A 27,435-nucleotide genomic window follows, 5' to 3' on the forward strand; every position below is an offset into this window, starting at 1 on the left:
GAGAGTGTACCCAATATTTTTATTGCAAATATATTTGTCAACTATATAAAATAATCTGAGTCATCTAAGCTACATTCAAATCAGCTACGCTGCATTAAAATAATCTAAGCTGCATTAGGCTCTCCTTCGGACCCACCGGATGGGACTGTTTGACTACCTGTGATGTGGCTCATTTGTTATAGCCATTAACAGAAACAGAAACAGCCTGCTTTTAATTCTGGTACATGGACCATTACATTCTTTGGGTTCATGTGGAATCGACAACACTTTATCGAACACACTTCTGCGATCGGTGCCAAGCCAACAACAGGCAAACAAGAAGCTGACACTGAGGAGATTTTCAAATAATGAGTTATGTGACATTCTGCAGACCCCTTCTTCTTATCGTTCGATATGTAGTGGTGTTGGTGCTGGAGACGACTGTTCGGGATGGAGCTAGGAGCTTGCAGCTCTTTCCTGTCCTCGGCCCTGCAATTGAAGCAAGACGACATTTTTCTTTGAAGCATGCCCAGTGTGCATTTAAATTCTTCCAAAGGCACAGCGTGCCAAAGAGTCGCAGAGCAACATCAAGGCAGGAGGGAAAACAACGCTTCGTAGCGCGGCCAGATAACGTCACAGGCGCTTGGCCAAGGCTAAGCTAGCAGCATCCGTCTCAGGAGAAGAAACTGCACGGCTGCTGTGATCGGCGTTGCACTGCGTAGCCCCAGAATGAATTGCGGCCGCCATCATTTCGTCTATCAGATGCTGCTACCATCCCCAACACAATAGCCCATTTCACCGCTAATATGTTCTTGCTCCGTGCAAAGAATTCAGTGCAGTAAATCCAGTGAACAACTGCCCTTCCTGCCAAGATCAATGTAGAAGGTACAAGACCCCCCCCGATTTCCAAAAATAGTGCACAAAGGTAACATAAATTATGTAATAAACCAATGACGGAAACAAATCTGGTTCAAGTAGAATGAATGAAAAAATGTACGAATATCGCTGAGGCTCGAACCAGGTCACCAGCTTGCAAGACGGATGTAGTGCTGTATGTGCACGAAAGGACTGCACACATGTTGAAAGCTTGGTATCACATGCCACAAGGTGTCGCTGCTCTAGTACGATTGATTGATTGATTGTAGGGTGTAACGCGCCGACACAACGCAGGCAATGAGGCGCGTCGTAGTGGAGGGCTCCAGATTAATTTTGACCACCTGGGGATCTTTAACGTGCGCTGAAATCTCGTACACACGGGCGTTTTTGCTTTTCGCCTCCATCAGAAAAGCGGCCGCCGCAGCCGGAAATCGAAGCCGCGGCCCCGTGCTCAGCAGCGCAACGTCTTAGCCACTAAGCCACTGTGGCTGGTCGACTCTAGTACGTCTACAAATTGGTGATGTGGTTTTTAAAAACAGGCATACCGCTGGGTTTGATCAACGGAAATTATGCGCTAATGCGACACATATTCGAGCCCAAAACACTGGTAAATTTTTGGGACCTTCAATATGATAAGAGAAGCTTCCAACCTTGAATACGGCATGACAGTACTTCAAATAATATTGCCTGCATGAAGCGCATAACTGAAACAGGGACTAAGTGTTTCAGGGCACCGTAAGCAACTGAAAAATGCCCTCCTTTGATGACAAATCCCCCTTCTTGGTGCACCTCACATTGTCCCTACTTGACTCAAGGTCCCACGCAGGAACCGGGGTCCTGACAGTGATGTTCCGTGCGGGGATTTTTCCCTTTTTCGGGGAATTTTCAGCTGTAATTTTGGCCACAAGGGAAAAAAGGAATCTCTAATAGACTGAGGCAATTTCAGAAGTCTTGGAGTAACAAAAAAATAAGGTCAGTTAACTCGACCACGCATCCTTTGTTACTCCGTTTTTGTTTAAAAAGTTACCTTACGCTTCGTGGGATTTATGTTCAAATATCCAGAGTCGTGGTCACGCAAGCCACAAGCATCCAAGATCGTTTCCAATCTAGTAAATAAAGCAGGTGGGAGCATAGAGGAAAGAATACTCCATGAGAAAGAGATAGTAAAGGGTGAAGCGGCAGCGGCTTGAGGGCTGAAGCCTGTCCGCATGTATTCCTGCACAATATAAAAAAAAGCATTTCGGGTGCGCATTAGTCTGCGTGATGTCAACAACAGATGGCGCCCGCAGTTCCACTAAGCCAAAATTACCTCAATTACCCGACAATGCCTCATTCTTTTTCATACGGGCAGTTTTAACTTAGAGCTCTAGCATGCAAAGTAAGCACGCCCCTTGGTACAAAGCGTGAACTGCATAGTTAAATGCTGCTGAGCGCCAGATGTAGTGGTATTTAGTTCACCCTGAAAGTCTGATTTTCTGAACGGCATCTGCGTGAGGGAAGGCTACATAAAAAAGACATCGGTGGCCCTGGCTAATACACCAAAACTGAACAGGAATCCCGTAAAGATCTATCGGCTATAAAACAAGAATGCAGGGAAATTTTCAGGGAATTCTAGAGAAACTTGCCGGAAAATGCTACAAAGTAGGGAATTTTTGAACCTAGAAATGGGAATTTTTCTTCCCAGTACGGGACATCACTGGGTCCCGATCCCACAATATGTCACTGCCAGCCAATGTAAGGAACTCGATTGCTATCTAAGATAATAAAGGTGTGACTCTGCTCTTTATGCTGCCTCTCGCTAACATTGCAGTTACGGTCGCAATTGTATTCGCCAGCAAACTACGTCGTTCTTCCATAAAAGCAAACACTTTCACCACTGCACAGCCAAGCTACTCAAAACAATGCAAAGAGATCTGTAAATTTCATTTTTTTTTTTCTTTTTCAGAAACAGCCAATGACGTGTGATTGAGCATATCAGACCCCCACTTGGCTTAACAACAGGTTCTAAGAAACCTTGGTGCGGTCTTATTCGTGTGTGCACACAAACATCATCTTTATCAAGGCTTAAAGGAGCCATGCAGACAAAACACAAGTTTGGTTTATTCGAAAGGTTGCCTCGTTAGAATCATACTGACACCACTTTTAACACACACTTCGCTCAAATAAGCTATATAATTAGGAAAAAGGGAATGGCCATGCAACCCACTAGCTCATTTTCCCACAGCAGAACCTATGATGTCATAGCTGTGTGATTGGCTGAGGCTTGAAAAAGCAAACGCAATTTAGGCAGAGCTTATAAGCTTGCCGAACGAGCTATTTGCACTTAAATTTAGGGCACACTCTTTTTATAGCATAAAGAATGGTACGGTAAACAGGGGAAGTTATGAAAGCACACTTAAACATAGAAGTACCGATGTATACTGCTGTTGGTACTGAGCACACTATGCTTGTTTTAGCTGCACAGCACTGCGGCTCTTTGGGGTTGTTTCAGATGACACTGGGCGAATGGCGTAACTGACGGCGTCTTACGGGACCTCATTTGTCAAGTGAGTCCCATGTTTCTCAAAAGGCTGTGGCTAGCGTCCCGTCCAGACGGAATACAACTGAAAGCTTAGTGTTCCGTCCAGACGGAGCGGCATGAAATTTGTACAGTTCCGTCCAGACGAAAGCAAAACCGGCTGATTACACGCGATGCACAGTCTCCGAATTTGGTGTGGAGGTTGCACCTTCAATAGCGACACTTTTGTACCGCGTTCGATTCCCCCCGGACATACTTTTTTTTTTTTTTTTTTCCCGTGGTTGTGCCGGTTGTGCCAGCGTTTTGTAACAGCTAACTTCGCGCCCCCTTTACAATTTTGCACTCAACCGGCCGCTCCGCTGCCGCGCACTAGAGCCAAGGCCAACATATTCATCACCACAGAGTTCTGATCATCTGTAGTTTGTAATGGTGATTATTAATTAACGGTTATTTGGCTGGGTAAATATCAAGAAAGACTGCTCTGGATCTGTTTATTGTGAAGCGGGCGTGGTTGAGCTTGGCGGTTCGTTTGACGGCCGATCATCTGTAATATTGACAGTGATTATTAATCAAATGTGACTCTGGCTAGTCAATGAGCAGAGCAGTTTGACCGGTTGGGTAAAAATCAACAAAACTCAAGAAAGGCGACCGGACTAACTATCTGCGACGTAATTTTTTTATGGCTACATCTAACTTAAAACTAGTTCGTTACCAGACACTAATCCGCCCTAAACTTGAGTATGCGTGTTCAGTGTGGGACCCAGCGCATGACTACAACTCCGTCAAACGGAGCTCCAAGCCGCTACCATAGAAAAAGAAATACTATGCCGCTACCTCGACCCCGCCCGCTTCACAACAAGCAGATCGAGAGCAGTCTTTCTTGGAATTTACCCAGCCGAATGAACCGCTTCCGGTCATTGACTAGCCAGAATAACCGTTAATTAATCACCATTACGAACTACATATGATGAGAACTCTGTGGCGATGGATATGTTGGTCTTGGCTCTAGTGAGCAGTAGCGGAGCGGCCGGTTGAGTGCTAAATCAAGACCGACTGCTCTCACCGCGTCTATTATAAAAGGGGTGCGAAGTTAGCTGTTACAAAACGCTGGCACAACCGTCACAACCACGCAAAAAAAAAAGTATGTCAGGGGAGAATCGAACCCGGTACAAAAGTGTCGCTACCGTAGGCGCAACCTCCACACCAAATCCAGAGACTATGCATGGCGTCTAATCAGCCGGTTTTGCTTTCGTCTGGACGGAACTCTACAAATTTCACGCTGGCTCCGTCTGGACGGAACACTAAGCTCTCAGTTGTATTCCATCTGGACGGAAGGATAACCCGCAGCGCTCCGTTCCGTCTGGACGGAACTTTAGCACTTGTATATCGTTCCATCTGGACGGAACGCTAGCCACAGCCTTCTCAAAATGATTATTTTCTACCTTAACAAAAACAAGCCAGGTACGAATACGGTCAAAAACAAAGCAAAGGCGGGAAACGGTCCGCTGCAGTATGGTGCCATCATCTAGGTTGACTAATGGTAAATGAGTCTCCGCTTCACACCAAGTTTAGCTTGAAGACACCCTCTTATGATGTCATTGCAGACGTCGTTAAAACACACGATTTGGTGGGATAATCAAAATTTTAACCTGAATTGGTTAATTTCAAAGTGAATAAAGCATCGTTTGCGTCCGGACAAGCGCTGGGGGCACTATAAAACACGAAATATTTCGAATAAAACAAACGTGCATTTTGTCTGCATGGCCCCTTTAAGGCAACGCTTGTTAGAGGCTAGGTGTTGTTTCATCAGGATGTTCCATTAAAAAAGGTCCACTTTGACTTATTTTACATTAATGTGTAAAAACAAAATGGCCTACGCAGGTGGATTACAGTGTCACGAATACAAATACGGAGCCCTCCACTATGGCGCACCTCATCGCCTGCGTTGCGTTGGCGTGTTAAACCCTACAATCAATCAAGAAAGCAGGCGTCGATGTCGCACACACTTTCACGCACTACAATTTTTTACATCGCGAATCGTGAATGGTTAAGCACAGGATTGGTGAAGCTTGCCAAAGCCTTTCTCAGAAACAAACGCCCATGGTACGCACTTTCTACAGGCACACATAAAGTTAAACCTGGATGTAACGAGGTCGACATAAATTCACAATTTTTCATTACATGCAGGTTTCGAGTCAATGCTCTCGTGAATGAAACAGAAACGAAACCGAAATGCTAGACATCATTGAAAGTGAACTCATCTCGTCCTTCGAAGATTTATTTTAGAGTGGAAAACTGCGCAAGTTGTGCTTGCTGCTTTTGCACGAGCTTAGGCACTACCCCGTGCTCCAAAGAAGCAAAGTCATTTACCCCGGTATTCACAAACATAACTTAAGTAAAGTATTGCCTTTTCCTTTTGACACTTTTTGGTTCCTTTACACGTTTTAAGAACCAAACGTAATGAAAGGGCACCTTTTGGTGAACCTGATGCTGTGCGCTCAAAATTGTTGAGAGAGTGCAGGCTGGTATACTGTACCGGGCGGCAACATTCTTCTTTCTCAACGGATGACGGCATTTAAAATTGGGAGCTTGTCTTGAAAAGATAAAACTTTTCGTTTTCTGGCAGCAGAACTTATCACCAGAGGCCGGATTTTTAGGAATCAGAAAAGTGTGTTTTAAGCACCAGAAAAAGGCAGGCACAATCACGTTTTAGGCCTCCAACATTGTAAATGTAGGCATGATAAATTTTTGCATAAATGCTAATAATTTCACACGAAGACGCATGCACCTGTATCTACGACAGGCAAACCGAAAATACTATTGTTTATATTCAATTATTGGCACAAAAGTGCCAACAGTAGATCATAGCTGTTCAATTAGTGGAAATTAGTGGTACTACTAGTGAAAATCTACTGGCTTACTTCAACAAACGCACTGATCCCATTCATATTCAATGGCCACTGTTGCTTGCTTGAGCATCGCATATAGTGAAACAGGCATGAAAAAGAATACCCGAGATCTGGGAATACTGATTAAAAAAGAGCGGTACTTTACCTCTGCCTGCCACAATTTAATTACAACACAAAAAAACAGACATAATGAAGAGAGATGACGATTTATGAATAAATCTTCAATATAGGAATTATCTGCTAATGCAGGCGTGTTCATTGCTCAACCATTGCACTGAAAATAGAGATGGATTTGAGTATGCTTATAGAATGAGGATGCGACTTGTGGGGACCCTTGTTTCCCTACACCTCGCCTGCACATGTTTCGGCGAGCTGGGAGCCACCTTTTGGGCAGACAGCGCGTCACGTGAGTTGTGACCTCTTCGTGACCCCACGCGATGCGGTGTGCGCGAGGGAGCAGGGGGAAGGAGGGACAGTTTGTCGCCTCCATTTACGCCCACCTTCTCCCCGACCAGGGGAAGACCACCTCTCCCCCGGAGCCCACCCGCGGGGCTCCGGGGAGTCGACTGGGAGTCGACTGGGAGTCGACTGGGCGATTAGTGCCTACTCCGAATGCCCCGGTGACAGTGAACCCAGTTGGCTCTACATGACTCTGCCAAGAGATTCCGTCCTGACCGGTCGCAAGGGATGCCTCCCCCGCTCCCGCACTGCGATGACGAATATTGAGGTCTGAGTCCCGCGGCTTGAGAGAGTGAACGAAGCCACTGTCTCCCTGCGAGCGATAGTCGTGTTGTCTGGTACATGGCCTGTATCTGCCAGGCAATAAAGCCTCACTTTGGATAGTCAGAGTCTGTCCACTGCATTTGAGTACCTGAACCCGGGCGTCAGTCCTCGAATTTTGCTGGGGTTAATGTAAGGCGCGTAGCACGTTCTCTAGCGAAGCTAGCCGAGATCCTCTGCTATCCCATACGTTAGCCCACAGACTGCACATGTTTGAATAAATCTGTTTGGAGAGCACGTGGCAAACAATCTATGAATTACAGTGGGAAAATTGTGAACACAACAGAAAACTGCCACCATCTCTAGATTTTTGGATTGAAAATTGTGCGTCCCATTCCACTGCTGCTAATGTTGTTTTCTGGTAGCTGGTGAACTAGAGGACTAGTTTGAACAGTATAGAGTTCCAAACAGTCTATGCTGCCCGGTACCATGAACAACGCTCTCAGGGAGCACTCAAAAGCAAAACTTGAGGCTAAATAGTGTTCATATAGGTGCAAATTTTGAAGAGAGGCATTTATAGGCACCATAAAAACACCGTACAAGCTCCCTAATTCATGCTCATCTATCACAATGGGGTGATAGGAACTGCGATGTGCCTGCATTCTTTGTATACATGATGCGCCATCTCTTGAGGGATAAGTGAACTTTGTTGAAGTTTTCTTCCATTTGAACTAGGGTGCAGTAAAATGTTCAGCATGGGTCTTCTGGATTCCAGAGCGTTTTCATGTGTGCGCTGTTCGTTGAGAAGCGAGGCCGTTTTCTTATTGCGTGCATTCTACGGTGGTGCACTTGGCAAAAGGCAATGATGACTTCAGTGAAAAAGAGAATTGTGTGCCTCCATCAGTTAGTGATGACAGTGATTCGACAAAAGTGAGGGACGAAGACCACGACAGCGGTGGAGACAGCACCGTGCGAATCATTACTCTGTGAGCTACACATTTTATCGAAAGAGAATGAAGTGGTGGTGAAAGCTTTTCCTGGCATCTAGAAGTTTCTATTGTCAATAGCTTTACTTGGAGGCCCCCCCCAGCTTCTGAATCATGGCAAGTAAGAGCAGCGAAACCTGCAGTATCGCCAAGGTGTCGGAACAAAACAAAAACCGGAAACAAATACAAAAAAACTATAAATACCTTATTTACTCGATTCAAGCATTGCCTTTTTTCCAAGATTGCGATACCCAAAATCAGGGGGGGTGCTTAGATTCGAAAAACATAGAATGAACCCCCCCCCCCCATATACACACTTTTTGTGGCAGTAGCTAGAGGAGACAGGTGCAAGGAATAATGTTTTATACAGCAAACAATAAAAAAGTAGGCACAGACAGTGAACTCAACACCTGCATCTGACACTTAGTCACCCTTACTACCCCTTTACTGTGTAGCACCGCTTGAGCCGCTGCTTTCGGTATACAGCGTGCTGTCTTTTGTTCTGCCAAACATTTCTTTTAAATGACTCAATCACCACCATTACGAGGAAGAGTAGGAAACAGTACAGTCTTAGCCTTCTCCGCCGATCAGTTCTCACACGTGCACTCCAGTGCAGATACTTTGACGCTGATTAAATCAAACACACACACTTGTGTTCCAGTGCAACAGCTGGACTTCAAGCGCAACAGTACTCGCACCTCATTATGACGTGGCGCGACAGAACAAATCGTGCTCGAACATTTTTCGTTTATGACAGCCCCTCGAACAAATCTGCGTGCCCGATTGACAATTTCCAGCGTGCAGTTTCTGGAGATCACGGTGGAAACTTGCAGCGGCATTTGCAGCGGCGCTACCCAGAGGTCTACAACATGTTCCGCGTTGAGGAAGCCATGTCCACAAAGTGTGTTGCATCCGGTGGGGATGAAGACTCTTGTGCTGCAAAGCTCAGGAAAGTGGACATAGCAAACATGCTTCAGCCAACTTCGTCAAGAAGCATTTCACTTGAAATGACAGAGGACAACTTAATGAAAAGCTGCGTCGAGCTTGTCACAAAGAATGGACGGCTGTTTCGGCACGTCTGTGACAGATTCCGCCAGATAATAGACCCAGTCCTTAAAGGGGCCATGCAGACAAAGCACAACTCTAGTTTTATTAAAAATATTTGGTGTTTTATAGCGCCCCCAGCGCTAGTCTGGCAGCAAAGGATGTCGTAATCACTGAGAAATTATTCAATTTAGGTTAAAATTTTGATTCTCCCGCCAAATCGTGTTTTCAGGACGTTAGCAATGAAGTCATAAGTACGCGTATTCAAACGAACTTCCACTGCGTCATTCGGCTCTAGAGCCTTGCTTGCCATCAGTCCTCCCAGATGGCGCTACCATACTCAGCCACAGACCATTGTATGGCGTTGCTTTGTTTTTGACCATATTTGCACCTGGCTTGCTTTTGTTACTGTAGAAAGAAACCGTTTCATAAAACATGGGGTATCCTCAACCAGCAGAGTCACATAAGACAACGTCGCTTATGCCAATCGGCCAGTGTCGTGTAAGACAGCTCCAAAGCGGAGGAGTGCTGTGCAGCTAAAACAAGCATAGTGTGCCCAGTAACAACAGCAGTGCGCATCAGTACTTCTACGCTTACATGTATTTTCGTAACTTTCCTTGTTTACCCCACCATTCTTACTGCTGTAAAATGAATATGCATTACATTTAAGCGCAAATAGCTCGTTCGGCAAGCTTTTGGCGGCCTCAGCCAATCGCACATCTGAACACATATGATGGAATAGGTTCAGTTGCGGGAAATGAGCTAGTGGGTTGCGTGGCCATTCTCTTTTTGGGTACCTTGGGTACCTCAATAGGTACCTCAATGCTCAATGCCCAAACATGGGTACCTCAATGCCAGCGCTGCCGTACAGCGAAGACGCGTGTGAATCGAGGCACCCTACTCCATTGTTTACAGAACCACATTGCCCAACTCCATGAGCGTTCCAAGCGGAATGTGAAACCTGTCTAGTGAAGCCTCTAGTTACTGTTGCCATTTGATTTCTTAAAATGCCGCCGGGAGCTATAGTAGTGCGGGCAACAGCAGGTGACAGAGTGAATGCTTTTTCTGCAGTTGAAGTAAAATTTCATTTGCTAACGCAAAAACCAAGCATCCATGAATTATTTAATAGAGGAACACTGCAAACATCACTCATGTATTGATTTTGTGCCTTATATTTGCGTAATGTCTTGTTCTTGTTCAACAATGTTGACAACTATGAACATTGCCACCGGACTTAGGCGTTCATATCTGGCTGTGGGTGTATAAAACTATTGCGCAAGCTTCCGCTTCACTTAGGCCGGGTGGCTGAATCGAGCCAGACAGACAGACAGACAGACAGACAGACAGACAGACAGACAGACAGACAGACATAAATTACATACATACAGACAGACAGGCAGGCAGGCCAAAATTTCTGCATTTAAGTAGCCCAAGAAAGACTATTGTTTTTATATATCCTGTGAGTTTTTCTTGCACAGTTAGTCTTTCTTCAAGATGCGAGAAATTGGCAAAATACTTGTGGACCGGAACAGCTGGAAAATCGGTATAAGTTTCGGATTGCAAATGGTTAAGGATTTCGCCACGGGTGGCATAGTAGGGAAGGACCTGACTACCACCTCTGGCTGGCAATACCAAGATGGCATCAAGAAACAACGCTATTCTACCTGCCATGGTAGCTCAGTGGCTAAGGAATTGTGCTGCTGAGCCCAAGAATGTGGTTTTGCTTCTCAGCTGCGGTGGCCGCTTTTTTGATGGAGGCAAAAAGCAAGAACGCCTGTGCGTTCGAGATTCTGACGCACATTAAAGACCCCCACGTGGCAAAAATTAATCCAGAGCCCTCCATTACCGCACCTCACCGCCTGTGTAGCGTCGGCATGTTAAACCCCATAATCAATTAATCAATCAACAACGCTATTCTGAATGGCTTCGAATACTTGCGATGGAAGTGAAACCCAAGGAGAAAACAGGCACTCAGGAAGATGTCAGTGATTGAGTACAATTGAAAATGGGACCCCGGCTTGTTCTGGGCACTTTGAGAAGTGCTTTTCATTGTCATGAAAAAAATGAAGGACACAGAAGTGCCAGCATTAATTACTTAATTATCAGTGAACAAGGCATCGTTGGCCAGTAAAAAAAGCCGCGAGAGCTACAATTTGTGGCATCTTCGAGTTGAAACAAAAAGCTAATGAGTCTTTACTGCCTTTTTCTCACCTACTTAAAAAAAAGAGTTGTACCTTTGTAAAGTACGTGCTGTGCATAGCTCCACACATATTCTTAAAGGAGTACTGACACCAAATTTAGAGGCCTAAATAACGATATAATTGGCTTCAGTAGTTTGTACAGATTACCCACAGAAATTTTTGGAGCGATCCGAGGCTGGAAACGCATCAAAAATCGATTTTAATTGCCCTGGCCGCGAACTATTACAAATCGGCAGCACTAGCGAAATCGCTTAGGGTGTGACGTCAGGCTATCCGCGATTTTGCGGCCGATTCAGCATGACGTCATACAGTTGTTTCCGGAACCGGAAGCGATAGCCTGCGCTGTTGTTGTGGGCGGTCTCGCTTCGATAGGAGGTTTGGCTTGGCTGCGGTACCGCTGTGAGCAAGGCTTGCGAAGTGCGCACTTCACGTTTCCGCGCAGGTATTGCCATCTCTCGACCGGTCGGCGCACCGCCCGCCGCGCGCCGCGGGGGGCCGGTCAGCGTATACGCTTGCATCGCGGCAGATATCTGATCGCCGCTTTTAAAATAAGCCCTGATAACAATCCCAAGCACAATTTTTCACCACACTAACACCTACTTTCTCGCATGTGGAACTTCATTTTAACGATCAGATTGATTCAGAAGAGCAGCGACAAGCGGTTGCTACCGTCTTGCTACCGTGGTCTGCGCCGGATCGAGCCGCTGAGTGTCCGAGCTGGCAGGCGCGGCCGGCGTGTGCGCGAACTGTTTCCGAAGGCAGGAAACGCTTCACGATTGCCTGCTTTATCCATTTTTTGCGATTAAACGCGCGGGATCTACAAATTCAGCTCAGCGATAGTCGTAGTTGACCATGGAGCAAAAACGGTGGGCGGAGCGACGCCGACGACGCATCGCATGCACGCATCGGGTCATGTGTCTCAAATTCACGCGTACGACTAGTCGTGGTGACAGTCGTAACGATCAGTCGCATGCGAATCGAGTGTACAAATCGTACATGTGTCCAGCGCTTTAGTGTGAACCGCGTGCAATCCGTAGCAGACGATGCAGCGAACGTCCCTGACGTCACGGAGACCATGACGTCACGGTCCGACGTCACGGAGACCGTGACGTCAGGCAGTCCGTTTGCAGGCTCTCCTTCGAACGGCCATTTTCCCGCGCGGCGACCGAATTTGAAAGTGGTTGCAATAAACGTGCTATAATTAATTATATGTTGGTGGCTGACGCCTTTCGGTTCGATTTTCGTAATTACTGGGACCATAGGTATTCTTTACAGCATAAAAACTGAAAGCGAGAAATTTCGTGTCAGTACTCCTTTAAGGCTAATGTGACAAACTTTCTTTACAGTTATAATTTCAAATTGGCAAATTGCTTCTCCAAAAAAAAAGTGCACTACACCAACAAAAACACCCTTCCCTCAACCCTTTGGCGAGATGAAAGGTGGTTTTCACTCCATCGCAAAATAATCCCGTAAAAGCACTGTTTCAGAAATTGGTGTTAAAACAAATTGGTATCGAAATTGGTGTTAGAACACAGAATGTGACACTTACTCGAATTCAGCACAAGCAAGTCTATCGTTCAGAGATATGTAGCAACACCAGTAAGTAACAAGCAATACCTGAGCTTTAATGCGGAACCCAGAGCAAGTAGTGCTTAATACGAAATTTTATAAAAAAAAAAATCATGCACCCCTCGGTCTAACGACGATGATGGCTGAATGCAAAGCTTCCTCGTGATGGATTCTATGGCTGGCCAATCCCTCACTGCGAGTATGTGCTGCTCCGGAGGTACGCACGAATTCTCTAAAATAGCCACAGCAGCTTTCGGGTGTGCACTCCACCGTAGGCCTAACGTTTTGGTTATGGGTGTACGGCACGAATTGGTACCTGCTGCTTGGTGTTCAGAGAGCAATTTTTTCAGTGGGTGCCGGTTAGAGGTGTTCAATCCCAAGATGCGACATTAGGCCCAAGTCCTAAACCTCAAAACGAGAAGTCAGGCCTAACGTCTTGTGGCTAACAGCCTTTAGGCACGCAGAGCAACGCTATTCTCGCAACGGATTCTTTGGTCGTTGTCCGAGTTTTCCAAACCACTTTGACCGTGTCAAAATGGAGAAATCGAATAGACGCCAGCTTCACAACGTGAGGGATCCAAACTTGATTCCGGCCACGGGAAGCGTTTTTTTCTTTCACTTCATCGTCAGAGAAAGTTGGCTTTCCTGCGGGGCGTATCAGTGTACAACAGCATCGGTGAGGGCACTGAAGCTTAAAAGAAAATCTCACCAGGAGGGGAACAAGTATCAGACCATGCAGCAGTGGCATTCTTACCCAGCGCCCTGTTGTCCGTTTGCAACGCGATGCTTTTCACCTTGGGCAACACCGCTGCCTGCGCCGTCTTCACCACCATCTGCACCGTGTACTGCGTCTGGGCGTCCGTCTTTCCCGCAAGGGCTTGCATCATCTCGATGTCTCTGGTCAGGGGGATGCGGAAAGCGGGATGCAACGACGGGCCTGGGAGAAGACAGGGCGTGCAGGGGGACTTAATCTTTTGCAGTGTCGCTTCCATTCACACAACAGAAACAACACCACAACGGCAGACGGGTGCACTGAAATACGAAAGCGTGAGCAACTATACACAGCATTTGTTCAAGAGAGGACCGCTGAAGCACTGAAAACTTTTCATCATTTAGAAACCGCGTCAACAAAAATATTCGCTTAGCAAAGGAGTATTACACAAATTTGTTCTGTTCTTCTCCAGGGAGTTTTCAACAGCTGAGGAAAAAATTAAAATCTGTAATTGGTCATGTACCAGAACCGCTTTACTAAACTAGTAAAAGATGGGATTGAGTTAAAAGGTTCACAGCTCTCTAATGCTTTTAATAATTTTTTTGTATCCCCCCCCTGTCTAGGGATGACCACATCCAGGAAATAAAATATCATAACGAGCACACCATCTTCTTAGACCCGGTTTGTGAAAGTGAATTAGTTTTGTCTTTTATTAAAAGGACCCTGCAACACTCTTTGAGCAGTGCAAGTAAACTTGCGCGACGCTTAGCTTACACTACCAGAAATACCTGAGCCAAATATTACACGTGCACGTGAAGCGGTGAGCTCGCAAATTGCTGTGAAAGACGTGGAAAAACCAACCGCGCTCTCTTCAGTTCTCCTCATTATGCACCCCTGGAATGGCCTAAACGACGTTACTGAGGCCATGGCTGTCCGATCGGGTGTCGCTGCTCAACTTCGCAGCTAATTTCACACATTTCCTGTGACGATCAGCCGTCGTTGGCGCTGTGTACGAACCTCTTCTATGCCTGAACCTGTAGGCACAGTTTTGCCGTTATATGTTTTGAGTGAGTGCGGAGTTTGAGTGATGATCTCAATACTTCCCTTTCAACCAGACCACTCGACAACAAACGTTTATTGCTTCAAAAACACCCTACCAGCCCGAGTGCGCGCTTGCTAGCAGGCACCCATGCCTGCTTTTTTGTGGCACCACACTGGAAATAGACCCCTCCACGTTGCAGAAAAAAGGAGAAAACTCCCCGGCCTGTGATATATCAAAGGCCACGGAAGAGAACGTTGCGAGCCACCCCCTCTCTGGGAGAGAGCACGCAGCTTTCGTCACGTTGTCCGTGGTCGAGTTGAGAGGGAACGATTATGCGCAACTTCTCATCGCACGTAGTTTGGGTGATAGTGAACGGATTTTCATAATTCTTGCGGGAGGAGATTGCTCGGACAATAGACTTTACCCCAAAATACATTCCTAATAGTCGATGGTAAGTGCTGCAGGGCCCCTTCAAACTAAACAACGGTAAGTCCCTTGACGTGTCAGGCATACAAATTACACTAGTTAAATATGTTATTGATATAATAGCGAACTGCTCAGTTCATATTTTTAATATGTGCCTTACAACTGAAGTGTTTCCACGTAAAATGTAGCGTGGAAAAGTCGCTGTTATATACGAGAAAGGTGATCAAAGCGTTTTCTCCAATTACCGTCCTATTTCTGTCCTGTCGGCGTTTTCAAAAGGGTTAGAAAAAATAATACTTAAACGACTCACATCTTTTGTTGACCGATACAATATTTTAAACCCAGTACAATATGGTTTCCAGAGAAATAAATCAATAGAGCTTGCCCTTCTAGCACAAAAAGAGTATATTCCCGGAAACTTTTAAAATCATAATGTTGCTTTAGGTGTGTTTCTCGACTTCACAAAGGCTTTCGATGGCCTCAGTCATCACATTCTCTTCCAGAAGCTTTATCACTATGGTATTAGAGGCAACGCCCACTCCTTAGTTTCTTCGTATCTACGACAGCGGTGAAGCCCAACCTCCATTTCAAATTTCGCTATTTTGGATGGTTCTCTAGAAGAAATCTGGTAGTTTGACAACATTGAAGACCCCAATTAGCCTTCACGTGATATTTTAACACCTTGTCAATGATTATGACCAACACAATATTGAGGACAAGCAAGCTATGCGAAAAAATCCGCTTGGTGTTGAAAATCAAACTCTGTGGTGGATGAGTGTTGACGTTCTGATCATTGCTTATCAGTCAGAACTTTAATTTGCGGTTTATTATCATGTTCTGACTCGCTGTGGTAGCCCTGCTTGCAGGAATAAGGTACGATGCGCTAGAATCGTGCCCACGAAGCTTTCACCAAGCCGCCGTCATGCTATGAAGCAAGTTCACCATTGCAAGCCTACTACATTGCAGCACCACCTAACAATTTCGAAAAGAAACAATTACAAGGCTGTTGGAGACTTTTGTTAGAATAGACAGCTCTACTAAGAAGCGACACTAGACTTCCGGAAATACCCTCGGACAAAACCGAAACTGGCCGGTGAGCAGCTGGCGGTGTTCAAGGCCGATTGGTAGCGTTCTCCTCGTCTGAACTGATACCCGCTGACTCGGTGTTATCTTTAGACTTTCACCTGAAGCTGTAATCGCAGAAGTAAGGCGTGGGTTAAGTGGAAGCACGAGCGGCACGCCTGTTTCGAGGCACAGTAGTGGGCAACGGAGGCGCCATGGCAAATGAGCTTGTAGTTGGGTAACTGCGTAGTAGCGCCAAATATGAATTTCGCAACGCAAAAACGAAACCGAAGTTGTTGGAAACTGGCTGAAAATGCCAGGCACACTTGCTAGACATGCGAGGGACCATCAGAAATAAGATTTGGCAGAATAAAGCTATCCTTTCTCCGAACCAAAGATCACTAATGAATAGCTGGTATCATTTTCAAGTAATTATCACCTCTCAACGCTGTCAGATTACAAAGCTGACAACGTTATTTGGTACTTGACTTGCCAGGAGCCTTTTGATGAAAAAAAAAAAAAAAAAATTATGGTAATGTAGCCTAACCACGAGTGGCATGCGTTTTTGTCAAGTGCAGCGGCCACACCCCCTTCCTCAAAAACACACGCACCTCCGCTCGCAAAAAACGCTTTCAAAAATGTGAATCTCGCTCGCCGGGGCAAGACAATTTAAACTGATTCTAAAAGTGCAGTGCCTAGACTAACCACTGGCCGCATTAGGTGTACGAGAAACGAGTACAACGTGTCGAAATAGGCAATATAAATCATCGATCACCGGTGATCGATTTGAATAGGTGTGGTAACGAAAGAGTTAACGAGTTCTTGCCTGAGAGCGCGGCTAGTCAAAATTTTGAACTACTATTTAATATCGACCAGGATTAGCGCGAAGGTTGTTCAGGTAAGGCATAGTGCACTCCAGTGGAGCAATACAGTTCCCAGGAACCACACGGTGGTCTGCAGGGAAACAGAGTAACCTGCAGGGACGCAGAAATTCCAAAAAACAAGTGAATCACCGTAGAGCAGGGGTTGGCAACCTTCTGGTGCAGAAGGGAGTTGGATGAAGTAGACTTCAGAGGGGGGGGGAGGGGGGGGGGAGAGGATTCGGTGGATTGACAATAATGTACAAAACTGGAAGATAAGGGAAAATACCACCTGTAAGCGATCTTTGTTCCTCGTTTGAGGTTAGACAGTTAGACGACTATAAAGAACATGAAACGAATAACAGCACTACAAAAACGAGCTGTTCCATGTATTGAAAATCTTCATTACTTGGAACATACTTCACGTGCATTCTCTGAACATAAATTGCTAAAAATTATGCAGCTGTTTGAATTTAAGCTTTCAGTAGGCATTTGCAACGAAATCAAATTCAATGAATTTGCTTTTTATAGACAGTATCAACCACCCAACATGTATTTTACATTTAGACACGAAATATACAAAACCCCAATAATTAGGACACATTATGGGACCTAAACATTTGGTTATGCAATACCCTGTTTCTTGAACAAACATCCCGATATTCCAAAAATGGTACGTGATTCCCGTTCGATACATGCCTTCAAATACAACGTTAAGCAGTACCTTCTTACCCATCCTATGGAATTAACTCTGCTGATTATTGCACACGTGGAATGGTTGCTGTTTTGCACTTCTGTGTATTTGCTTGGCCGAATTGTTCTTTCTGTGAAGTTTTTCAGCATTGATCTCGTTTTCTTGCATTCTGTACTTTGTTTATGTTTGCTGCTACTGCTGTTAGCAATGCTCATGTACGGGTGAATGGGCCTTAGTCAGGCGGAGTCTTTATCCCACTCACCTGAGAAAGTTTTGTATGAATAAATCATTTTCAAAATCTAAAAAAAAAAAAAAAATAGGAGCGACAGCAGGTCGCAGCGTTTGTAGCCGCTGTTAAAGGGACAGACAACCAATTTTTGTCGCGTATATGTTTTGTAGCTTATATGAAAGCCAGCGTTATATATAGCCGGGTAACCACAAGCAATTTTTAAACAAACTGGCGGAAATAATTTTAATTTGGCAGCAAACTTCCTGAAATCGGAAGGGTGGCGGTTCGTAGTGTCGAAACTTGACACTACAATATGTGTCCCTGTCACGTGACCTGCAAACCTAGCAGCTACTGTAACTGCTGAAACGTTTATTTACGTATTGAAAACCTTTTATCACAAGTATTTTTACAAGCCTAAATAGTATATGTATTTCTAAACATTACTTTGAAAATTCTAAAGACACGCCGCCCGCCGCCACTGGGTTGCTTTCAGTGTGGCTAACTGAGCCACCATGTCCAGAATCAACGGCAGCGTTCAGTAAACAGACCCACCGAAGGAGCTTTGACGATTCTATCTGAGTCAGGGGCATTTGTTCTGCCAATATATTTGATTTCAGTCTCCAAATACGCCAACGGCAGCTTAAAAAAAAAAAAAAAACATCGCGCCCGGGGAGAATTGAACTTCCCGCCTCCACAACGTGAAGCCAGATTCTACCTATCGTCTATCCCAACAGATGGCGCATTCGCGCAAAATAGACCGTTGCATTAAAAAAACACATAAAGGAACAGGAAAGCCTGCGATTCAAACTTTTTTAGCTGGGAACAATTTTTTAAATATCGTTTTTCATTTCGCATACAGACAAAAGTATGCTGCCGAGCTACTCTATGTCATGGCTGCCAGCATTAGTTTTGAGAGGGACACATACGGCTCGTAGATAAAAAAATTCGATTTAAAAAGTTCTAGAGCGTTATCAGCAAAACCGTTTCTCGTTAAGGTGCTTTAAGTGATGCCCTTTCATTTGGGATAGAGAATATACACTCGACAAAAATCGGTTGTCTGTCCCTTTAACATAATCGAAGATGGACCAGACAGCGAAGAAATACCTTTCTTCTCTGGCAAACAGGAGCAAACTTTTGAGGACGTCGGTATTTTCCCCGGGTTGACGCAGCAACGACGACAAGAGGCACAATCCTTGTGCAGCCAGTTTCAAGACATATTCAGTGACCTGCCGGGAAAGACCGACCTTGTGGAATGTCAGCTCAACCTGACCAGCGCGATACCGGTAAACGTGCGGCAATACCCAGTGCCCTTCGCGTTCCAAGAACCCATTGAAAATGAGGTTCAAGATATGTTGCGCTTGGGCGTCATCGAACGATCAGTCTCCCCATATAATTCGCCACTTTTGGCTATCCGAAAGCCGGACAACACGATCCGAGTGTGCGTGGATTTTAGGGAACTGAACAAGCTACTTCTGGACGACAGCGAACCTATTCCACGAATTGACGTTTTTCTCGCAGAAATCGGACCAAAGAAGATTTTTTCAAAGTTCAACTTCATGAAAGGTTATTGGCAGGTTCCGATGGCCCCAGACTCCCGTGAGAAGACCGCATTTTCTTGCAGGTCCAGCTTGTACCAGTTTAAATATATGCCGTTTGGCTTGAAGACACCGCCTGCAGTCTACGCTCGCCCTATGAGAAAGGTCTTCACGGGAATCCCACACACCTTCCATTACTTCGACGATGTGCTAGTCGCTACCGAAACATGGGATGAGCACCTCTCCGTTCTTCGAACCGTCTTCACACGCACACGAGAAGCCAAGCTCACTGTCAAGCCAAGAAAATCAGAAATCGAAGTCCAATGGTATCCTTTTTAGGGCACAAGATTGGATCCAGCAAAGTAGAACCAATGGATAAAATGCTGGATAAAATTCTGGAGTCGAGACGACCCCAGAACAAGCAACAAGTCCGGTCATTCCTTGGGCTAACCAGCTATTATCGCCAGTTCATACCAAACTACGCGGAGACGGCCAAGCCACTGACGGACCTCACGCGCAAATGTGCCAAAAACTTAATCCACTGGACAGAAGAGCATGAACGCGCTTTCACCGATTTGAGACAGAAGCTATCTTCCGCACCCATTTTGCAAGCACCAGATCTGCGTAAGAACTTCGTGCTGTGCACCGACGCATTGGACAGGAGCGTAGGGGCGGTTTTGCTGCAAGAGGAAGATGGCACCCTCTACCCTGTTTTGTACGCCAGCAGAACGCTTTCCCTGCGTGAAAGCAAGTATTCTACCGTGGAACGAGAATGCTTAGCGCTCGTTTGGGCTGTGCGGAAATATCATCTGTTCTTGTGTGGTCGAAAGTTTGTCCTCCAAACAGACCACCAGCCCTTGCAATACCTACAAACCGCGAAACACTTAAACAGCTGTGTTTTGAGGTGGAGCCTGTTCCTACAAGAATATTCATTCACCGTGCAATACATAAAAGGTGCGGATAATGTTGGAGCAGACTTCCTGAGTCGAGTGTAATGCCGGAAATCTGTGCTCGCTCCCTTACTGTTTTGGTGACATTTACGCAAGTAGCCTTTGTAGTGTACATAGCGTTTTCTTTTCTTCTTCTTCTCCTTCATCCCCGCACCTCGAACATCGGGAACACTGAAAGTGTGTGTGTGGCTCCGCCCCCTACAACTTTCCAAAGCAGGGGGTAGTGTAATGGTGCCGCCAATCCCCGAAGGGGTATACTTGCAATTAGAGGGCAATAATGCCCCGGTGCACGAGCACGTGAGCGGATGGAATGTGACGGGGACCACCATCGGTCGGCGGAAGCTCGGTGTGAGCTTGGACAGCACCGAACGTGATCTACACCCACCGACGGTGCCCGTGCTACCGCGCCGGGAGGTCGCCAGTGACCGCCGCACAACGGGGGCCGTGCCGTAGCGCCGGTCGCTCGTACCCGCTACCACACCGGGCACCCGTGCCTTGTGCCGGGGAGTCTGGTCATCAACCCTCAGGCGGGGCCGCCATCGGTTCGAGAGGACCACCCGTCGGAGCCGTCGCCCCTGCCGGCCTCTCTTGGGCCTCCGGGCGAGAGGTCCGTGCTACCGCGCCGGGCCGCCTCATGTTCCTGCTGGGCTGCGCCACCGGGTCGGGCCACGTGTGTTTCGAGTGACGTGGGGCCAGCCAAACGGGACCAGCACGTCTGCGACCCTCGGCTAGTGTGACTGCGACAATCCATGCGAGCCCAGTCCAGATTGCACGCGTATGTGGGGCGTTCGCTACCCTCGCTGAACTGGGACTTGCGCGGGACTGTTAGGAGGTGCAGGACTGAATCCCGCTTGTTGCTTTTCTCCTTTTTTGCATTTGCGTTTGCCGCGTGTGTAACGCTTTGGTTTCTTCCCGTTTTGACCCATGACCCATTTGAGCTGTTTTCGCCGCATAAAACATCGCTCCTACATTTCACCTTCGTGTTGGGGCCTCTGTCGTCATTGACTCCGTGTGCACGTCTTGTGGTTCCCACCACCGAACACTGAGATCACAACATACCAATACCTACAACAGAGGAATCAACCACAGTTTTTTGTCCTCTCTCTAGCACCTGGTCTTTCTCTCATGCTACTGTCCCTAGTTTCCCCCCCTGTTGCTGCTAATCAAAGAACGGATTACTTGGTAGAAAGCGGGTGGCCGTGATTGCAGTAGAATCGCAATGCATAATGGAGAAGGAAAGGCGACTTAGAAACGTAGACAAGAGAATGCGACCAGTGCTGTTCTTGTTTTCTCCATTGTCCATGCTTTTTAACTTGCGCTTAATTCTCAGTCATGCTGCAATTTCCATAGTTTGTTGTTCCCCTTAGGTGGCAGGCCGCTGCTGGTTTTGCCAAGTGCGACCACATGCACAACGTGGAAAACAATCTTTGTGGTGGCAGTTTGCAGTGCTAAGAGTTTCGAATGTGTCCCTAGGACACTTCAGAGATGCACTGCTTCCCAGAAAAAGCACGCTAGGTGTAGCCATGAAGCTTTAGATCCCGCAAGATGGTGGAGCCAACTGGGGCAGTACCTATGACTGGAAACTTTGTTATGTAATGACACCTGAAGTGTTCTCTGAGAGAAAGATCGCAGGTTACGTCACATGCTATCTTCTTCAGAGCAAAACCAAACCGAATAAGGTGAAGTTGGCCTAGCCACATTTACATATACAAGGACGCAGCTCATACTTTCATCGTCGAAAAAATAAGGGTAAAGGCTACAACTGGTCATTTTTCAGTGTGTGTGTACTAGTAATCTGTTGTTTTGATGATTTTTAACATTTATGAATGACAGTACCTGACGTTAACCGGCACAAAGACTAAGATGACAGACAAGAAACGAGGTTCAGCCTGGGGCAAGTTGTCTTGCAATTCTGCACAAAACAGGCTACAGGTTCCTAAGGCTCACAATGCATTAAGATTTTTTTCACATATACGCCTGTTTTGCAATAAGACCATCTTCAAGGCCCTATACTACATTTGCAGATGTCCCCCCTATTACCGGATGCCACTCATTTCGCTCCCAATGCGTCAGCTAACGTGGGTTTCACAGGGAACAGCTACCTTTCACGTCAAGTGGCCTGCTTTCCAGCTGGCTCCGCCTAGTAACATCAGCGAAAACCTCATGGATGTAGCTCACTGTATTTTCGCGTGTATAGACGGTATTCGTTGAAAAGTTTAGCGGGCAATTTCTTGGCAACACTAGAAACGGCCACAGACATGGCCGATGCGCCACGGACACGGTGCAGCCTGGACCACTGCGGCCACACGCCGACGGAAAAAAAGACACCGGCGTGCGTTATCTGCTCCGTTTCAATCCGATTCTAAACTGTGGCGCCAACAGAGATGTTATTAATTGCACTCACAGTGAACTTGACGCAATAATTTGTGTTCGGCGAAGAGTTCGTAACGTGAAACACAGTCATGTGTTTCACAGTCGTGCTTAGCACGGACAAGTGCCGCCATCCTGCGGAGCCCGACGTGACGAGTGACGGTGCACTCACACGGTTGCATGGAGGAGAAGAGGGGGGCCTGATCTGTGGGCCGTGCGCACGTCGCCTAGCAACAGACGCTTGGCCACAGATATGGCGGCGCACACTTGGTTGCCTGCATGCATTCCATGCCATCGAATACCAAGGATAACCCGCCCCTGCATATAATCCGCACCCCCACTTTCAGCCAGACGAAAAAAAAAAAAAAATGCTTACGTATTGCCGGCACATTTGATACAGGACAGGCTGCACCAAAGCTACTGCTCAAGCAACACATCACATACTATGTAGACCGAAAAGGCGTATATTTATCAAGTAGCATCCACTGACTGCAAGGCGAAAGTCACAATTCACTAATAAAATTCAGTTGTTAAGAGTGCGCTTGTCCTTGTCTTTGTAGATTTTGCACAATCGCAGCGACGGAAGGCTTAGTCAGTGCTACTGCAAAAGAGCTTCACTGCACAACGCGCATTGCCGTGAAGCTGCACTAAAAAAAAAAACCCCGCATATTATCCGCACCCCACTTTGCCACTAAAATTTTCGCATTTTGGTGCGGGTTATACGCGCGAAAATACGGTACTACTACACGTACCAGCTGGCTTGACGGACGGCTGGCCAAACTGCTGCAGCTGCGATGGTCCGGGGATACCAAGGACCATCGTCTCCGCCTCCGTGTCCCTCGGAACCTGCTGCTGCTGCTCAACCCACTCCCTGTGCATTTTCTCCAGGTAAGCCTCTTGCTCAGCCAACTTGGCCGCCTGCCGCTCGGCCTTTTTTGCAGCCCGCCTGGCCGCAGCCGCCTGGCGCTTCGCCTCGCGAACGGCGGGGTCGATGGCTGCCCGGCGAGCGGCTTCTCTGGCCGCTCTCGCTTTCCGCCTCTCTTCGACGACGGCAGGGTCCAGGTTCACCTTCCGCGGCTTCTTCGGCTTGCTTTTGCCGTCCGTGGCTCCGCCAGGCACCTTGGCATCCGCTGAGTCCGGCAAGGCACTGCGGGGTTGCCCTTCCGATGGGGGCGGGCCTGGAACTTTCCGTACGAGACACAACTGTTAGTGAAGCTCAACCGATGCACAACTGCTGCTGTTGACAACACGAAAACTTGGGCGAGTTGGTGATGCATGTTGAACCGCAGCGCAAACGACAAGACAGAGGACGATAGCAAGGGGACACACGAGGCGCCGACTTACAACTAGATTTTATTTTCTCCAACAACGCCAAATATAAACGAAGATGAAGAAAACAAAACATGAAAAAAAAAAACACCTTGGCTCTTTGTTATTCATGCTGGCTTTTCATGTGCTTTTTTTTTCATGTTTTGTTTTCTTCAGTTTGGTTTATATTTGGCGTCGTTGGAGAAAATAAAATCCACTCGTAAGTCAGCGCCTTGTGTGTCCTCTTGCGTCCGGTGTCTTGTCGTTAGCGCTGTGGTTCAACATGCTGCTACTGCCAGTGCGTGGGGGCCCCCACTGATTTGTGGTTTAGAAGTTTGTCGGTTTAATGTGCCGAAGCTACACTTGGGGTATGAGGCACGCTGTAGTGGAGGGCTCCGGATTTATTTCAACCACCTGGGGATCTTTAGTGTGCCCCAGAATATCAACCAACAATCATTTCTTTTTTTGCCTCTATCTGAAAAACAGCAACCTAGGCCAGAATTGAACCAGTGTCCTTGAGCTCAGAAGCACAAGACTTCTTGTGGTTTGGGACAGTGTTCGGAGTTCCTGAGGTGTAATCCGGCACTTACTTTCGATGTGTAATCCTGATTTAACACGGAAATTTGAAACAGTTGATGCTTCGAAACGGCCAGCATGGTCGCCATTTATAGCATAGCACACTTGCCGCTTTGTGCCCAAGAGGACTGCGTGGTCAGCCCATATATGTGACTGCTAAGCCAAGGAGGCCCACAGACTACACCAGCAGAGCTAATAGAGGACATCAGGGGTCGAAAATGGTCAAGCTGCCACAAGAAGAGATTACGCAGTGTCTTTTATTTTAAACTACGCTGGCCGGTGCCTCTCGGAACAGGTTTACTGGGAAGTGCCCATGGCTGCGACTCATTTTTCAATTAGAGTAACATTGACGTACAGCAGAATCTAGGTCTTCGCTTCCACATTGAACATACTAAAGGTATGTTTCCTTTGCTCACACTGACCAAGCAGTACTGCCGCTTAGTTGTTTGTTAGTTGCTGAATGTCGTTTCAAGGAACACTAATGCTGTAACGTAACACTGCCACCATAACAGTACAGGTGGAGCACACAGGAACGACGGCTTGAAAGAAAAAAGAACACAAGTGGAGTAATCCTAAGCACGGTGAACTCCACCACAAGGCCCGGATTGGCACGCTTTTAATTAATGCACTAGCAAACTATAGGAAAAACTATTCGACATGCGCTTTGCAGCAGACGTAATTAATTCGGTCATTTGCCTGGTGTACGCCTTGTCAGTATTCCAAAAAAACACCCTTTTTTTTAACCAGAAAACCGTGCCATTCAGTAGGGGAACTCAATGGGGCGCAATTTTAGATGAAAAACGGTACCTTCTGGGAGAGGCAGCACAGGGTAAGGCCCCTGTACTACGGAATGCGGTACTTGAAGCACGGGGTTGTGTCCTTGAAGCACGAAGTGGTGTCCTTGAAGCACGGGGTGGTGTCTTTGAAGCACAGGGCGGGATCCTTGATGCACTGTGCGATGTCCTTGAAGCACGGGTTGGGATCCTTGTAGCGCGGGGTCAGTTCCTTGTAACGTTGGCTGATGACTAGCACCGCCTGGACAGCAGAGAAGGCTGGAAACGCTGGCGTCTTCTACAGCTGGGGTGCAGCACACTGTCGGCACAGCACCAGGCTTCAGGACCGGCAAGTGCCACGACACGCGCAGCAGTTTCTCTAAATGTGTGAACTCGGTGGGGTGGCTGAGCTTGCTTTCGTAGCAGTTCACCGCGAAGTGTCGCGCGCACACCATGCTGAACCTGTCCGGAACCCAATCGTCGCCGTTCGTGCCGCGCACGAAATTAATCCAGGCCTCCCTTTCCTGCCCCCCTTCAGGAAAATTGTGAAGAAGAACGCGGTCCCTGCTCGTGCTGTTGCAGCATTCGACCACACAGTGTGCTCCCGTCACCAGCGTCATGTCATGCAGCGTTTCGACAAGCTAAGGCAACACAACCACGAACACGCCGTCTCGGCACGGAAGTGTGCAGTTGTTTTGAAGCTTGGTCAAGTGAGAGTTAACCTCAGTTTTAGTTCGGCCTGACTGGCGGTACTCACGGTACCCACAGTACCGACCCGTCTGCTTTAGATTCCACACGAGATTTCACAACTCGCCATCTTGTTGGCTGTTGTTGGCTCTGACCGGCTTCAGTACGTTCTTCGCACTAGCCAACTTGGAACGACTTCCTTCGGCTACAGTAGCTACAGTAACGAGAACTTCGGCCAACGCCGCTCCAACTAGAAAAGCAAAAACAAAAAATAGCCCTTGTTTTCCGGTTTTGTTTATTATAATTATTATTATTCTTTATTTAGAACGGGTGACTCAAGGTCTAGTCAGGGATGGGGAAGGCGCTGAAGGAGGTGAGGGCATCTGCATCCTCTTGTGTCATAGAGTTTCTTACAGTATGTCTTGTGTATCCCCGCGATCATCTATGCCCGTGATAGCTGAAGTAACTCTATGCTTGCAAAAGTCCACAAGGACATGGTAGTCTCTTTTGGGTGCGCCCGACCATCGGCGATGGGAGAAGCTCTTCGCACTTGATCTCAGCCCCACTGCTCTGCTCTCTGCGCATTCGCCGCGTTGCTATAGCAACAGAGGCACGTCGTCTGCTACCAGGTCGGTGGGCGCCAAATTCAAATTGTAGGGCGCGGTGGAGTCGTCGGTTAGTACGCCACGGCCACTCGAAACGAGTTGAAACACTCCCAGCCGGTGCCTCTTTCTTAACAGCTCTAGATAAATAAAGTTTTTACCACCACCACACGTCGAAACGCGTTGTTGGCAACAAGAAGCGTTGTCGCCGAATATCCGATCACGACAAAAAAAAAAAAAAAAAAAGGCTGTCATCCCGTCTTGCAAACGTGGACGTCCAGCGAAGCTGTATCAAACACCACAAATGCTGATGGGAGGTATGTTTTACTGTGACTTTAGAGTAATTGTAGTGATAATGGATTTGTGGCCAGTGTCACGCAGAAGCGACATAGGTACTTGTCCTTCGGCTGGAGCAATGGCAAGGTAATTAGTCTGAAGTTCCAAGCCTGCAAGCTTCACATCCTTCACAATAATCTCACTGAATGCATTCATTGCGAAGACACAATGCTTGGGGCCATCCAATTCATTCACATCGGCCAAATGCTCGATTTCTTCGTCGTCTACGTCCGCATCTTCGGGGATACTTGCGAATATATCAGGCTGCCTCTAATCTCACGGTAGCCGTAAGAATTACCATTGGGAAATTTTCACGACAGTTTCTATAAAAGCTGGCTGCCCGAAAAATCGCTGAATATTATTACCTCCCAACGTAACGTAACATAACCTTACCTCACCGAACCTAGCGTAACCTAGCCTATTCTAACCGAACTATTCTACGTGCCCTACCGAACGTATCATGACCTACCA

The 27,435-nt window shown here is 46.9% G+C and overlaps 1 protein-coding gene across 2 annotated transcripts; it reads right to left on the reverse strand.

Annotated features, from left to right (window-relative positions):
* On the reverse strand, positions 1-26,189 carry LOC144163231 (uncharacterized). Of its 2 annotated transcripts, none has more exons than XM_077694093.1 (4): positions 25,374-26,189; positions 23,435-23,860; positions 13,557-13,739; positions 1-468 (listed from the first exon to the last, which is right to left on the reverse strand). In XM_077694093.1, exons 1-4 carry the CDS (start codon positions 25,957-25,959, stop codon positions 353-355), a joined length of 1,311 nt encoding a protein of 436 aa, XP_077550219.1. In that variant the 5' UTR covers positions 25,960-26,189; the 3' UTR covers positions 1-352. The 2 variants fall into 2 exon arrangements, with proteins under 2 accessions (XP_077550219.1, XP_077550218.1); XM_077694092.1 differs by having other exon boundaries at positions 23,435-23,866; positions 25,374-26,184.
* Positions 26,190-27,435: the final 1,246 nt, after the last annotated feature.

The sequence above is a fragment of the Haemaphysalis longicornis genome, unplaced genomic scaffold (genome assembly GCF_048455015.1).
Source record: "Haemaphysalis longicornis isolate Haplotype H1 unplaced genomic scaffold, Haemaphysalis longicornis Haplotype H1 scaffold_12, whole genome shotgun sequence".
NCBI lineage: Eukaryota > Metazoa > Arthropoda > Arachnida > Ixodida > Ixodidae > Haemaphysalis > Haemaphysalis longicornis.

Coding starts and splice junctions, on each gene's coding strand:
- LOC144163231 (XM_077694092.1), bottom strand. CDS start 25,959: ATGACGCTGGTGACGGGAGCACACTGTGTGGTCGAATGCTGCAACAGC. Junction 23,867..25,373: donor TGTGCTGCCTCTCCCAGAAG/GTACCGTTTTTC, acceptor TCGTACGGAAAG/TTCCAGGCCCGCCCCCATCG. Junction 469..13,556: donor AACGGACAACAGGGCGCTGG/GTAAGAATGCCA, acceptor CTTCAATTGCAG/GGCCGAGGACAGGAAAGAGC.